This window comes from Rhinatrema bivittatum, chromosome 12, assembly GCF_901001135.1.
Source record: "Rhinatrema bivittatum chromosome 12, aRhiBiv1.1, whole genome shotgun sequence".
Taxonomy (NCBI): domain Eukaryota; kingdom Metazoa; phylum Chordata; class Amphibia; order Gymnophiona; family Rhinatrematidae; genus Rhinatrema; species Rhinatrema bivittatum.
The window spans coordinates 10206259-10221001 of NC_042626.1; the positions used below are offsets into that span (position 1 = coordinate 10206259).

The window sequence follows — 14743 nt, forward strand, 5'->3', positions numbered from 1 at the left end:
CAGGTATCACACTGAGAAGAGCAGACTCTGGGAAAGACATTTTTAAAGTCAAGGCATGTGGTTGTAATAAAACCTGTATCCCTTTTATTCCAGGAACAAATGCAGAATTAAAAAAAAAAAAAAAAGACAAAGTGCTGGGACAAAAGAGGAAGGAGATTAGGGAATAGGTCTTGTAATCTTAAATGTTTTTGTGTTACTGATGGTGTTGCTGTTCAGCTTGTACCTATAGTGGAAAGGCTAAATGAATTCTTTGCTTCAGTGTTTACGGAGGAGGATGTTGGGAAGGAACCTGTGCTGAAAGTGTTATTTAATATTGATGATTCAGAGGAAATGAAACAAATCATGGTGAGCTTGGAAGATATAATAGGGCAAATTGACAAACTAAGGAGTAGCAAATCACTAGGACCAGATGGTAACCACCCCAGAGTTCTGAAAGAACTAAAAAATGAAATCACAGATTGTTACTAGTAACTTGTAACCTATCATTTAAATCATGTATTGTACCTGGAAGTTGGAGGATGGACAATGTAATGCCAGTCTTTAAAAAGAGCTTCAAGGGTGATCCAGGAAACTAGAAGCTGGTGAGCCTGACATCAGTGCCGGAAAAAATCGTAGAAACTATTCTATAGAACAAAATTATAGAACATGTAGATAGATGTAGTTTAATGGGACACAAGCCAAAATGAAGTTACCCAAGGGAAGTCTTGCCTCACCAATCTGCTACATTTTTTGAAGGGGTTAAAAATATGGATAATGGTGAGCCATTGGACATAGTGTATCTGGATTTTCAGAAGGCGTTTGACAAAGACCTTCATGAGAGAGTCCTGAGAAAATTAAAAAGTCATGGATAGGAGGCACTGTCCTCTTTATAATACTTTTTTAAATGAACATTTGATGTTCTGCCTTTTCTCAAAGTTGATTTCAAGGCAGATTACGATAAATTTAAATGATCAGCGATATTAGAACTGGTTGTAGAATTTGGGAGCCAGGATAGGAAATCCCATTTGGGAATAGTTTCAAGACCCAGTTGTGTCCCTGTTGTATATAACACAGACCTTCACGGGAAGACCTGGCTGAAAAGCTTTCCTGAATTTAAGGTAGCTTGGGCTGCAGGTAAGAGTTGAAAGCGTGGTGTCTTGTGCAGGACGTTCTGGCAGCGGTCAGTGGAGGAGAGAAAACGAGAGCCTTTTCGGTGGACTGGAGTTCTTTTGGGGGACAAGTAAATGGAGAGAAGTTATTTAGGTGCCTGTGCTTTCTGAACTGATTAAAAGAGTAGGACCAAATGTTAAGTTTTCTTAATGGAAGATGGGAAATAGTGGCGTGGAAAAGGGAACAGTGAGTGAGGTGATCAGACTTGGATGATACAGATTTATTCCAAGTTTGCGAGAAATTGCAGGAGGACTTTAGAGAGTGGGAGATTGGGCATCCAGATGGCAGATGAAATTTAAAGTGGACAAGTGCAAGTAATGCTCATAGGGAAAAGTAATCCAAAGTCGTTGTACAAAATATATTGGCTTTTTTTAGGTTGTTTTTTTTAAATTTTATTGAGAACCAAATAGAAAAGTACAAATAGAAATTTACAATAAAGTATTCCAGATGCACATTAATACATATCTGAAAACTTTTAGTGTAAAACATTGCTCAGCAACTAACAGATAAACCTGACTTCCAACATGTTCTCAGGCTTTCCCTCCCTCCCCCACCCAAAAAAAAAAAGAAAACAGCCTTATAACAGCAACACTGCCCATAATCGGTAGGAAACCCCTCCACCAAGCCCAGCTATGTCAACATAAAGGAAGGGACGATCCCACGAACCTCTCAACCCCGGTCAAGGATAGCCTTAGTGCACTTAAATATAGGAGGGAAGATATAGCAGCAGAGCGATAGAAATCCCCTCCGTGAGGTAAAGGGGACCACAATCTATAAGACTTAGATAAGGTGTCTCGTCTGAGTGCAGTAAGTTTCTCCATATAATAATTCTGCCTCAGTTTTATGCACAACTTAGGTTGGGGGAGGGGGGGGGGGGTCTGAGACCTTCCATTGCGCTGCAATCGATAGGCGAGCAGCCGGCGTAATAAATATAAAAACTTTGTGGGACTCATCTGAGTCTGGATGGGGAAACCCCAAAAGCCAATAAGCCGCCTGCAGTGGGACCCGCAGCCTCAAAACTGCTACACCCATTTGTTGACAGTGGGCCCAGAATTGTTGTATTCGTGGGCACTGCCCGCTTTTTTAGTTTTAATTATGTGATTTCCTTATTAAGAATGTAGTTTGATTGTACAACTTGGATAGCCCGCTTTACAGGCGGGGTATACAATTTTAATAAAGGAATCTGTGCTGTGGCAGTCAAGAAAGCAAACACAATGTTCCCTGTACGTACCCGGATCAGTCCAGACAGCGGGTTGTGTCTCCCTTCCAGCAGGTGGAGTCTGTATCGCTCCATGGTGAGACCGCACCTTGAATACTGTGTACGATTCTGGTCGCCGCATCTCAAAAAGGATATAATTGTGATGGAGAAGGTGCAGAGAAGGGCGACCAAAATGAAAAGGGGAATGGAACAGCTTCCCTATGAGGAAAGGCTGAAGAGCTTAGGGCTGTTCAGCTTGGAGTCTATAAATCATGAAGGGCATGCAGTGGGTAAATGCAAATCAGCTGTTTGCTCTTACACTAAATAGCGCATTTAAAACAATCAGAGAAAATACGTTTTCACTCAATGCACAATTAAGCTCTGGAATTCATTGGCTGGAAGATGTGAAAAGAGACAGATAACGTTGCTGGGTTTAAAAAGTTCCTGGAGGAAGAGTCCGTAAACCTTTATTAATTAGGTAGACTTGAGGAAAGTCGCTGCTTTTATCCAGTATTGGCCACTGTTGTAAACAGGATACTGGACTTGAAGCTGTGACCCAGTATGGCAGGTCTTAGTTCTCATATAAATGCTTTGTATTCCTCTCTCAGGAGTGCCCATTCCCATGGAAACCAGTACAGCGCCATCATGCAGCAGCCTTCCTTGCTCACGAACCACGTCACGCTTGCTGCGGCTCAACCTCTGAATGTTGGGGTCGCCCACGTTGTCCGGCAGCAGCCCAACGGAGCTCTGCCCTCCAAGAAGAACAAACCACAGCCGGCACAAGCACCTGCCAAGTAAGTGACGAGGATTGTCAACGATTAAATGGATTTGAAGCTGGCATGCTGAGCACCAGGCATGGGCTGCCTGGTGCTGACCCAGTGGCACCAGTGAGAGCCATTTAGAAAGTCCTTGGCTCTATCCCCAAATTGTGCCTTCTGCTCCATGGGTCAACCGGGGCTGGCGAAGTTGGGGGAAGGAGGCAGCCTTCACAGCCCATGATAGAGGTGCATGGCCCTCAGCTGCAGTGACCAGGCTAGGAATGCTTGTGGGGGAGGAGCAGGATCGCCAAGTGGTTCATGGCACCAGAATCCCAGTGCGTAAGGAGGGTGCCTCCAGACCCCCCCCCCCAAAAAAAAGGCTCCCTGCTTACCCCACCTACCCATCTGATTTTTATTCCTGTGTAATTTGATAGTTGGGGTGTTTTTAAAGCAGGTTACAGCACCACCTGTGGATTCTTTTATAATGTCGCGCACGCCCTGTGATCCCGTGCTGGTCTCCTGCTGTTAGGGTGACCCGCACCAAATTCCAAGGAAGACTCTGCAGAGGCCTCAGATGGGGCTTCCCAGTCCTGCAAAACAGAGAGCAGCCGCCCGGAGTGCGATCCAGCATTGCTAATGCACTGTGTTTTGTCTTCCGGTAGGACCCTCGCTGCTTTGGATGTTATCCCCTCCCAGGTTTACTCCTTGGTGGGGAGCAGCCCTCTGCACGCCTCGTCTTACAATGGGCTCCTTCCAATCCAAGAACAGCGTCAGCCAATCGTAATTCCGGACACCCCCAGCCCCCCTGTCAGCGTCATAACCATTCGCAGTGATACGGATGAGGAGGAGGACTGCAAGTTTAAACCGGGAAGGTAAAGCACTGACGTGACTGCAGGGTGGGGGAGGTGAGCGCAGAGGCAACGAGGAACAAAGCTGCCTTGGGAGGGGGTGAAGGGAAACAGGCAGCGATGCCCAGGGTGAGGTAAGAGGAAAAGGAGAAAAGTTACAGAGGGGAAGAAACTATTCAAGAAGCCGTTTTATTGTTGTAATTAAAATGTATGAACTTCTCTTTTTTTTTTTATAAAATTGGTGCTTTCTTTGCATATTAAGTATTATAAAAACATATGCAAACATGCCAGCAGGAGAGCCAGAGAAACCCATGCCTCTGAATTTTCTAACCTTCCCACAGTAGTCAGCTGGGCAGCTGCTGCGGGACGCATTGGGTCGCTGGCTGGCAGCTTCCTAATGGTTTTCTCTATGCCTTGGCATCTCACACCCTCTCTCTGGCCACATGCCATGACATTCACATCAAAGAAACCCGGCATTTCCTAAGCATGTAGACAGATGGACTCAGGACCAGTGGGTTATGCTCCCCTGCCAGCAGATGGAGACGAAGCAAGCTGACATCACAGTGTATAGATACTCTTGCAGTGACCCCAGCCTGCCAGTATTCTCCGTCTCCAGCAGACGATGGACGTGCATCTCCCTATGGGGATTGCTTTGAGTTTTTTAGAAGGAGTAATTTGAAATTTGACTTAAGGAAAATAAAGCCCCGCTCTCATGCAGTGATACCAAAAGATCCCTCCCCAGGTTGAGAATTCCTGAGGTGATTTCCATGGTCCCTCAGACGTGTATCTTTGTCCGATAGCTGGGTTTCCTGGCATGGACTTAGCTGAAAGACAGTGGGTGCAGGAGGCCGAGTGCGGCGGTGACAGCAGATGCCCTCTCTCCCCCACAGCCAGACACCGTCTCTCTACTCAGCCGGTAAACACTGAGCTCAGGTAAGGTTCCTTTTTTTTTTTTTTTTGTTTAACCTTCAGATACAGAGATAGTTAGAGGGGTTTTAGGACTTCCTCCAGTCTCCATGCTCGGCGTGCCGTCCGAACGTTCATTCCCGCTCCCGTTGGGGTTGAGGACCTGGGCAGTCTGGCGGGTTGAATAGCCCTGGTGGGCTAGGCCCCGCAGTTAGTCTTTGTGCTTGCGTGCCGCATGGTAGGCCGCGGCGGTGTTTTCACGCGCTCCTGTGCATGTTTTGCTGTCCTCTGCAGGCCGTCAGTATGTGCAGTGTGTCGGCTCTGTGCATGCGTTGTGCGCTCCGTTTTGGGTATGCCGTCAGTATGTGCAGTGTGTCGGCTCTGTGCATGCGTTGTGCGCTCCGTTTTGGGTATGCCTTTCACGTGCACAAGTTTTGCACTGCTTCAATCGCTTTTCTTGGCGCATAAGGTGTGTGTGTGCCTTGCCGCGCTTACCTCTCCGGTGCATAAATGTTTGGGCGCCAGCCATTCAGACGCACGTTTTCTGCCGCAATGGTGCCGGTAAACAAGAAGCCCAAGCGCCTTTCTCTTTGTGCTGCCTGTCATATTAGGGCTTCTCAGCCTGACTGGTCTTGTAACGTGTCAGCGCTGTTCGGGCGCTCAGGGTGAGTTGTCTTCCTCGGATTTTGCTAAGCCTGGCTCCTCTCATTCTGATGATGGGTTGGTTACGGCCTTGGCTGGAGGGACACCAGACGTTGGTTCTCCCTTGACTGGCTCCTTCAGTGGAGATGGTAGTTCTGTGGGCCCCGCTCCAGTTCCTTGTGGACTTGGTTTGGACCCAGCTGCTTTTTCTTGGGTGGAATTTTTTCAAGGCTTACAAGCTTTTCTTCAGGTGCAGCCCTCTGCTTCACCCAATCCTGTCAGGTCAGACCCTCAGGCGGTGGCTCCTCCCTCTTCCAGTCCTATGCTAAAGCGACTGGGCTCGCCTCTGCTTCCTGCGGATAATTCCCGATAGGAACCTGAATGGCACTGATGATGAAAGCAGGTCCTGATACCCTGGAAGATGGGGAAATTCCTCCAGGGTTGGAACCGCATTGAACCATGTTGCGGTTCTTCCCTAACGATGAACTGCCGTCCCTGATTTCCCAGACCTTGAAGCAGCTGGGTGTTCCTGGTGTGGATCCCATGTCAGAGCCGAGGAAGAATCCCATTTTGGTTTCGTTGCATAAAGCCTCTTGTTTTTAACATGTGATGGACACCATTCAGGAATTGATTGATCTTGAATGGGATGCCCCAGAGGCAAATTTTAAAGGGGGTCGGATGTTGGAAGGCCTGTACCCCCTGGATCCAGCTGTGCGAGAGCATTTGTGTTTTCCCAAAGTGGATGCGCTGGTATGTGCCAACTCTAAGCAGACTACTATCTCCGTAGAGGGGGAGGAGCAGCCTTGAAGGATGTGCATGACAGAAGGTTTGAGGCTATCTTTAAGCAAGCTTTTGAGGCAGTGACAATGGCTTTACAGATCACTTCCTGTTGCTCCCTAGAGGCACAATCTTGTCTGCTTCTCTCTCAGGAGATTGATGATTCTGGAAGGAATTCCAGAGCGGTTATGGAGCCCGCTGCTGCCTTTTTAGCAGACATGGGTTCATACCTCAGCTGGGGAGTGGCTTCAGTGATAGAGGCCAGGCATCAACTCTGGTTGCGAAATTGGTCAGCTGTTACAGCCTCCAAAGCTAATCTTACAAAGATGCCCTTTAAAGGCTCGCTCTTGATTGGGAATGAGTTGTAGAAACTAGCCAGTAAGTGGGGCAAATCGCTGATTCCTCGGTTGCTGGAGGATAAGAAGCGCCCCTTTGGTATGAGGGGTTGTCTCCAGGGTTCCAAGCAGTTTGTCCCTACAGAGGGCCAACCTTTCAGAGGACTCGGCCTTTCAGAAGGTCTCTGTCCTTTCATCCCAGATAGCCCGAGAGAGAAGCGGGCTTGGGTGGTGGACCTTCCCAAGCTTCCCAATGAAGGTTTGCTGACCCACCTTCAGGAACGAGATGGGGGACATCTCTCTCTCTTTTTTATCAAAGGTGGGGCGAGATCACATTGGACCAGTGGGTCCTGAAGGTGATACGAGAAGGATATGCGCTGGAATTTTGCAGTGTTCCTTGGGACAAGTTCATGGTGTCTCCTTGCCCGCTCCCCACAGAAAAAGCAGGCAGTGGAGTCTATGCTTCAAAGGCTCCTCAAGCTGAGGGCTTTGGTTCTGGTGCATGGGGCGATATTCCATTAATTTTGTTGTGCCCAAGAAGGAGGGTTCTTTTCATCCCATCCTGGATCTCAAAAGGGTCAACCGTCATTTGAAGGTGACTCATTTTCACATGGAAACCTTACGCGATAATGGCAGTGCAGTCGTGGGAATTTCTGACATCCCTGGATCTGTCTTGAGGCCTACCTTCATATTACCATCCATTTGGAACACCAATGTTTCTATGTTTTGCAATGTTGGGACGCCATTATCAGTTCCGGGCACTGCTCTTTGGTCTAGCCACCTCCCCCAGAATGTTTTCTAAGGTTATGATGGTGGTAGCGGCGGCCTTGAGAAGAGAAGGGATCCTGGTGCACCCATGCTTGGACAATTGGCTGATTCGAGCCAAACCTCAGGAAGAGAGCCGCCTGGTAACACACAAGGTGATCTCCTTGTTGCAGGAGCTCAATTGGGTGGTGAACCTGGCCAAGAGCAGTCTTCAGCCATCCCAGTCGTTATAATATCTGGGGATCAGTTCGACACGGGACAGGACAAGGTTTTCCTGTCAGAAGTTCGAATTCAGAAATTGATGTCTCAGGTGTGTCAGTTGGTGAACACTATACACCCGATGGTGTGGTCCTATCTACAGGTGCTCAGCTTGCTGGCAGCAACCCTGTAAGTGGTGCTGTGGGCAAGGGCACATATGTGTTCTCTTCAGAGCTTGCTACTGTCTCATTAGACCCCTCGGTCTGAGGACTATTTGGTTCAGCTCCACTTGTCGATGGAAGTCTGTTCTCGCCTCCAGTGGTGATTGCAGGAGGTTCATCTGAGAAAAGGAGTTGCCTTGTTCTCCCCGACCTGGATGGTACATACGAGTCTCCAGGGTTGGGGAGCTCACTATCAGGAGCTGGCAGCCCAAGGCTGTGTTGGAATGCTGAGGAGTCCCACTGGAACATCAATCGCCTGGAAGCTCAGGTGGTCCGATTAGCATGCTTGCAGTTCAGCCACAGGTCTCAGGATCAAGAGGTCCGCGTGATGTCTGACAACACGACAACGGTGGCCTACATCAATCGTCAGGGAAGAACCAAGAGCCAGCAGGTGTTGCAGGAATTAGACCAACTTATGGAATGGGCAGAAGGTCATCTGTAGATTATCTCAGCCTTTTATATTGCAGGAAAAGACAATGTAAGCGCGGACTTTCTCAGCAGAGAGAATCTGGACCCAGGAGAATGGGTGGTGTTTGCTGAGGCATTTCAGCTGATTGTGGATTCCTGGGGCCTTCCATTCCTAGACTTGCTAGCGACTTCTCGCAATGCGAAAGTTCTTCGATTCTACAGTCACAGGTGAGATCCGTGGTCTCTGGGCATAGATGCAAAATCGTAGGCCGTAGGGGACTAGTACTCCTGGTGGCGCCGTATTGGTCCAGGCATCCGTGGTATGGGGATTTGTGAAGACTTCTGGTGGAGACCCCTGTTCAGCTTCTGCTGCACCAAGTTCTGTTATAGTAGGGTCTGGTTCTTCACGAGGATCCGACTTGGTTCTGTTTTACGATTTGGCCCTTGAGAGAACTTGCCTGTTGAAGCGTGGGTATTCTTCTGCGGTGATTTCCACCTTAGTCCGTGCTTGGAAGTTTTCCATTTCCTTAGCCTATGTGCGGATTTGGAGAGTATTTGAGACCTGGTATGAGGGAACGAGGTGTTCTTCCTCGTTCAGTTAAGATCCCGCTCATTCTGGATTTTTTGCAGGATGGGTTGAATAAAGGATTGGCCCTTAATTCCTTGAAGTTGCAGGTTGTGGCTCTTGCCTGTTTCAGGGGTCTGGTGAATGGTAATTCCTTGTTGCCCCATCCTGATGTGGTCTGGTTTTTGAAGGGAGTGAAGCATCTTAGGCCTCCCTTGAGGTTACCAGTCCTCTTGTGGAATTTTAACTTGGTGCTGGATTTCTTGGCGGGCCCTAAGTTTCAACCACTGCTTAGCCTTTCCTTGTAGTTGTTGACCTTGAAGACTGTTCCTGGTGGCTATATGTTCTGCACGTCGAATTTCTGAGCTTCAGGCCTTGTCTTTATAGGAGCCGTTCCTTCGGGTGACTCCAGGGGCATTACAGCTGAGAATTTTTCCCTTTTTCTGAGCCTTTCCGGAAGACGGATCGCCTGTTTGTCGTCAATGGTGGGAATAAGCAAAGCGCTCCAGCTTCGCAGGCTACCATAGCTCGCTGGATTAAGGAGGTGGTCACAGCCGCATATGTGGATGCTGAGAAGCCGTTGCCTACTCTGGTTCGGGCTCATTCCACTAGAGCTCAGGCAGTATCATGGGCGGAGGTTAGATTATTGTCTCCTGTCGATATTTGCCGAGCTGTGACATTATCCTGCTTACACACCTTTTCCAGGTTTTATCGTCTGGATTTGTAGGCCCAGGAGGATGCAGCCTTTCCCGGGCAATGTTGATTGGACTGTAGGCAGCCTCCCACCCCGTTCAGGAGTAGCTTTGGTACATCCCACTAGTCCTGAGCCCATCTGTCTACATGCTAGGAAATGAAGAAATTACTTGCCTGATAATTTCATTTTCCTTAGTGTAGACAGATGGACTCAGCTTCCCATCCATAGATTGGGGTACCTAAATTCTTATGCGAGTTCCCTGTTGCTTGTTGGTTGAGTACCGTTATGGTTGCATGTTTTTTAATCAAGTTTTTTGCTAGTCTGTCCACAGTAGCTTTTGCAGCGAATACTGGCAGGCTGGGGTCACTGCAGGAGTATATATATATATATATATATATATATATATATATATATACACTGTGATGTCAGTTTGCTCTGTCTCCATCTGCTGGCAGGGGAGCATAACCCACTGGTCCTGAGTCCATCCGTCTACACCTAAGGAAAACGACATTATCAGATTAGTAATTTCTCCAATCTCCCAGCAAGCTGTTAAGAGGGAAAAACTTCAGAAATGCGTTATTTTTTTTGCCGTTTCAATTTATGAATTTGTAGTGGGCCAGGGTTCGATGATGAATTCAATCATTTAGAGTTTCTTATCCATTTATGATTTGCTGTATCCTCAGGCATGGACTTGGCACTGCTTGTGCTCTCTCATAATTGCTCTTAGAGTTTCACTTTTGAGGTCCCAGGTCCTCAGGAGGCTCGCTTGAAATGGAGAAAATGTGATCCCAACAAAGTAGTAGAGACCTGGCTGCTTCTCTCTTAACCTAACACATTTTGCATGAGCAATGAAATCTCCTTTTACAGCCCGTGTGGGCTTAAAGCAAACCCTAGCTTTGCTAGGCTTTCAGAAGACAATAGCGGAATTGCTATACAATCAGTTTAAAACATTTTCCTGTTTTCAAGCTTTGACATTTGAATAAATGTCTTCAAAGCTTTGTTTTTGTGTGTTAGGGGTTTTTAGCTGGCCCTTTAAAAGGTATTACAACCTACAAGGTTATGCAACACTTTACCTTAAACCAATGTGGCAAAAGCCATTTTTGTATAAGGTATCTTCCTCGGTGACTAAACACACTACATGAACGGTTTACTGACTTCCTACTGATGTGCATATCTGTGCATTTACATTTCAAAGGAAATGACATATGAAAAGAGCTCAGTGCTTCTTCCATCACTGACAGCACTGTTTAGTTCTCTCCAGGATAGCTGCATTTGTATATTGAAGTGTTACAGAAAAATTTGAAAATCAAGAATATTTTCTTTCATTCTGGTGTTTTCCTGTTGCCTCTCTCACATCTCATCCGACTGCAGTCTGCATAATTGCAATGCCTCCTTTATAAGAGCAACATGAATTGATCTGTTTCAAAATTGAAACTAAAGTATTTAATTTGGTTCTCTCCTCAGCTCGGGCGTGAAGCAAAGATCCAATGTCATCAGCTATGTGACTGTCAATGACTCGCCAGATTCCGATTCTTCCTTGGGCAGCCCATATTCCGTGGACCCCCAGGCCGCGATCGGCAGCAGAGCCGGTGTTTTAGAAATCCCCAGCCGGGTACAGCAGAATCAGAGCTCCAGCTCTCGCACAATCATTGTACCGCCTTTAAAGAGCCAGATTCACGATTGCACAGTGGATACCCACCTCTCAGGTACCTCTTTGAGTCTCCACTCTCTTTCCATATCCAGCCAACCCTTGACTTCTCCAACGTCACTTACACTGGATACCCAGCGCTGGAACCCAAAGGCCTATATTTATACATAGAGCAGAAACGGCAGCTGTGCAAGCTTCCTCCATGTGCTGCGTTGCCAATATGCGTTGTGCCTGGGCAGTTGTCGGTATCCCTGAGACTGCCAATGAGGGTGCTAATTGTGGTGGTAGGTTCTAGTAAGAAGGACGCTTATCCACTCTAAATGAACTTGATCTACCAACGCATTTCATATAAGCTACAAAATGGCTTGTAGAAGTTAAACGCTTTCATTCACTCCTGACTGGAGTCCGAGTTTAACTGGCAAGTTCTATAGCCATTCAGCAAGAGATTTTCTCTACTCGAGGACAGACTCGTTGGTTTCAGTAGCTGAGTGATGAGAACTGCACTTCTCTTCATTTTTCAGGCATCCCCACCAGTGTTAGCAAGGCCAAAACTGCCACAGCCAGTGGCCTGTCGTCCAGAGGTTGTACATCTGGGTATCGCTCTCACCGTATGGTAAATGGTGTCCAGCCACTGAACCTCAGCCAGGTAAACCTTTCTGCCTTTCATTTCCTGATTAGATGAAATTTTTTTCAGTGAATGATTCCAAAAGGATGAGCATGGAGATGGTTAAATCGTGATCATCCAAGACCAGTATCCACCAGAATTCCTGTTTCTTGTGATGCAGCCTTTTTATTAGCATACTGCTAGTCTGAGCTGAGTAGATATTCATAGTGTGTGAGGACAGAGGATCTGAATTGGACAATTTGGATGAAGGCTAGCGGACTAGCTTGGTGGTTAGGACACAGACCTGGAGGCGTTAGGTGCAGTTCTGCTACTGCTGTCAAATTATTGTCCCTAAACTTATGGCAAGCAATTAAAAATTGGGATCCTTCAATCACGTCACTTATTTTCTCTAGGGGCAAGCAGGATACAGGAGTCCTACCAACAGAGTCTAGGTTGGAGCTTTTCTCAGACTCTACATTTCTAAAATTGCTTTGCTGAGCACGTGTGGGAGTTCCCGTGTCAGTGGGGTGCACATGATGGCCCCTATTAGTTTTGGTTTTCTCCATGGAGCCAGTGGTCATGTTTCTTGTTGGCTCCAGAGAGAAAAAAGAAATCTGGTCTTGGTTTTCAGTATAAAATCATCTTTTTCAGTTTTGGATGCCTCTCTCTCTCTGTCTGTCTCTTCCTTTTTAGTGACTTTTTTCCTTTGCTTTAAAGTTGTTTTTTGGTTGTTTTTTTTTACATCAGCACTCTTGAGGCCTAATGGCCCAGAAAGCTTAGCTGACCTTTTTAAATTTTTTTACAGCCACTGGTTCCTTTGATTTCACTGCAGCTATTTTGTGACCGATGTCCCTAAAAAACCCAAAACTGAAGGTCAGTGCCCTCAGTGTGACCACACAGTAGCAATCACAAATCCACATGATAATCCTATAGGTTGCCTGAAGGACAAATCTCTTGTTGTAATATGACTCCCAGAGGCCATCAAACCAGTTTTGAGCTCATGGAGAAGCCTATGGGTTGAGTATGACTGTCCCATCGGCACCGGAGACATGAAAAAGCCTGAGAACTACACTGGCAGTGACATCAAAGGAGCATCACCCTTCATTGAAGCAGAGTTCTGATGAAGGACAGAGAGAGACACATCTAGATCCTCCTATTTGACGACAGTGAGGGATTTTGCATCATTGGTACTGATATTGGGGGATTCGGCATCAAGCAAAGGCATAGAAACAGCGAAATCAATCCCTGTCGATGCACAATTTTAGGAACAGGGCCATACTTCCTCCTAAGCAAACCCTAGAGTGAGCCACTAACCCTCAAGACTGGCTCCAAGGACTCATGGTGCAGCCACTGATGAAGCTCAACTGCTCCGTAAGCCATTTTGACATTGGAAATTTTTGAGGATTTGAATAGAAAGGATTCAGATGGCGGATAATTGCAGTTTGGCTGCCATCAGTGCATCAGCATCGTCAGTATCTATGCAGGCTGAGGTCTACCCAATTCTGGAGGCTCTAACAGCATCTGGCAGAATGGCGTCTATTCAGAAACTTAGAGAGGAGTCTGCTTTATTGTAAGACTCTCCACCCAAGTGCAAGGATTCGTTGGGATCTAGATGCCAACAGTCAAGAGGAAACCCTCATAGAGGTCTTGTCTGTTAGCCAGATGCAGCCTGACACCTTATTCTGACTCGAGATTGAAGGCTCCTCGGGATAGGCATGCTTTGCAGGACTCCCTTCAGGAATCACCACGTTTAAGGCAATGACTGAGAAAAGGAGGGTAAACCCAAGGCACAAATGTCAGCCATCCCTCAATAAGGAAATGACAGTGCCACTCCATACAGCAAAGAATTTGGGAGACCCCTCTTCTCTGTACCTCCAGTTATGAGGAAGGTGGACTCAATGTATCACTTTCTGAAGGCTTCTGGATTTGAGAAACAATTGCTTCCCAGTTGGGTTCTCCTTTTCTCTCTCTCTTTTTTATTTTTATTTTAAGATAGTCTGTAGCTAGGGTTTTCCATCTGTGAGGAGACTCGTATCCTCCTTGTCCTCGGAGAAAGTGAAGTTGCTTGCCTGGAGCAGATGTTCTTCGAGGACAGCAGAATATATATAGTACCCACAGTCTCTGGTTTCTATAAATCCTATAGCTTTATATTGAACAGAGAGGGGTCTTGGCATGGTTACTCCCACACATGGGAGCTTGGGCTCCATTGGCTGATGTCACCCACGTGTGAGAACTCTTGTATCCTGCTCTCCTTGGAGAACATCTGTTACAAATAAGTAGCTTCACTTTCCCTGTGCTTACCTGGATCAGTCCAGACTCCTGGGTTTATGCATTCCTACCAGCAGATGGAGACAGAGAAATCTTCACTGACACTGCTTCATAATCCTTGGTGCCACCTGCAATTCCTCAGTATTTCTCAGTCTCCAGCAGATGGTGGATGGTGCAAAAATCTGCAGTCTGGGGAGTTGGGGGTTTTTTGGGGTTTTTTTTGAGCCTTTCTCCCAGGGGTTTGGGTTCTGGGGGACCCATCCCTGTTTGGTTGAGGTCGGGGACCTTTTTGTATGCTCACTTCATTGATCCATGGGGTGTAAATCTGGTGGTCCAGATCCCGCCCCTTCATGAGGCTGCTTAGGCAGCTCTTGGCTCAGGGTTGTGGGAGCTTGGTTCCTCAGCAGCTCTTCTTTTTGTCACCTTCCTCTCCTTCTTTAACTTTGCCTGAGCTGGACAGCTCTGTTTCAGCCTTAGGAGAGGGTTGGTTTTTTTTTTTTTTGTTAATTTGGTAAAGTTTAGTTTTTTTATAAAAAAAAAAAATAAAAAGTGAGCAGCAGGAGCAGTTTGAGAGGTAAGGCTCCAGGGTTCGGGCGGACAGCTTTCCTCCCTCTGTACTTTTGATCAACTGCGAGGGACGGGCTCTTTACTCTTCTTTGGTGCTTGGACTCGGCAGGGGGTTTTTCCCTTGCCTGCATGGTTATGGCTCGTGGCTCAGTGTGCTGCGCGGTGCCGGCACGCTTAAGCCGCCTCAGGCTT

General features: G+C 47.0%; 1 protein-coding gene across 8 annotated transcripts in view; it reads left to right on the forward strand.

Annotated features, from left to right (window-relative positions):
* HIPK1 (homeodomain interacting protein kinase 1) overlaps nucleotides 1–14743 on the forward strand; it is an 89572-nt gene that overhangs the window by 61167 nt on the left and 13662 nt on the right. For 7 of the 8 annotated variants that reach the window (XM_029574000.1, XM_029574003.1, XM_029573996.1 and 4 more), the window contains 4 exons: nucleotides 2956–3141; nucleotides 3768–3977; nucleotides 10929–11170; nucleotides 11634–11758. In XM_029574000.1, the coding sequence (XP_029429860.1) occupies nucleotides 2956–3141; nucleotides 3768–3977; nucleotides 10929–11170; nucleotides 11634–11758 (763 nt within the window). Of the gene's footprint in view, nucleotides 1–2955; nucleotides 3142–3767; nucleotides 3978–10928; nucleotides 11171–11633; nucleotides 11759–12521; nucleotides 12590–14743 lie in introns of all 8 variants that reach the window. The other variant, XM_029574004.1, reaches the window with a different exon arrangement.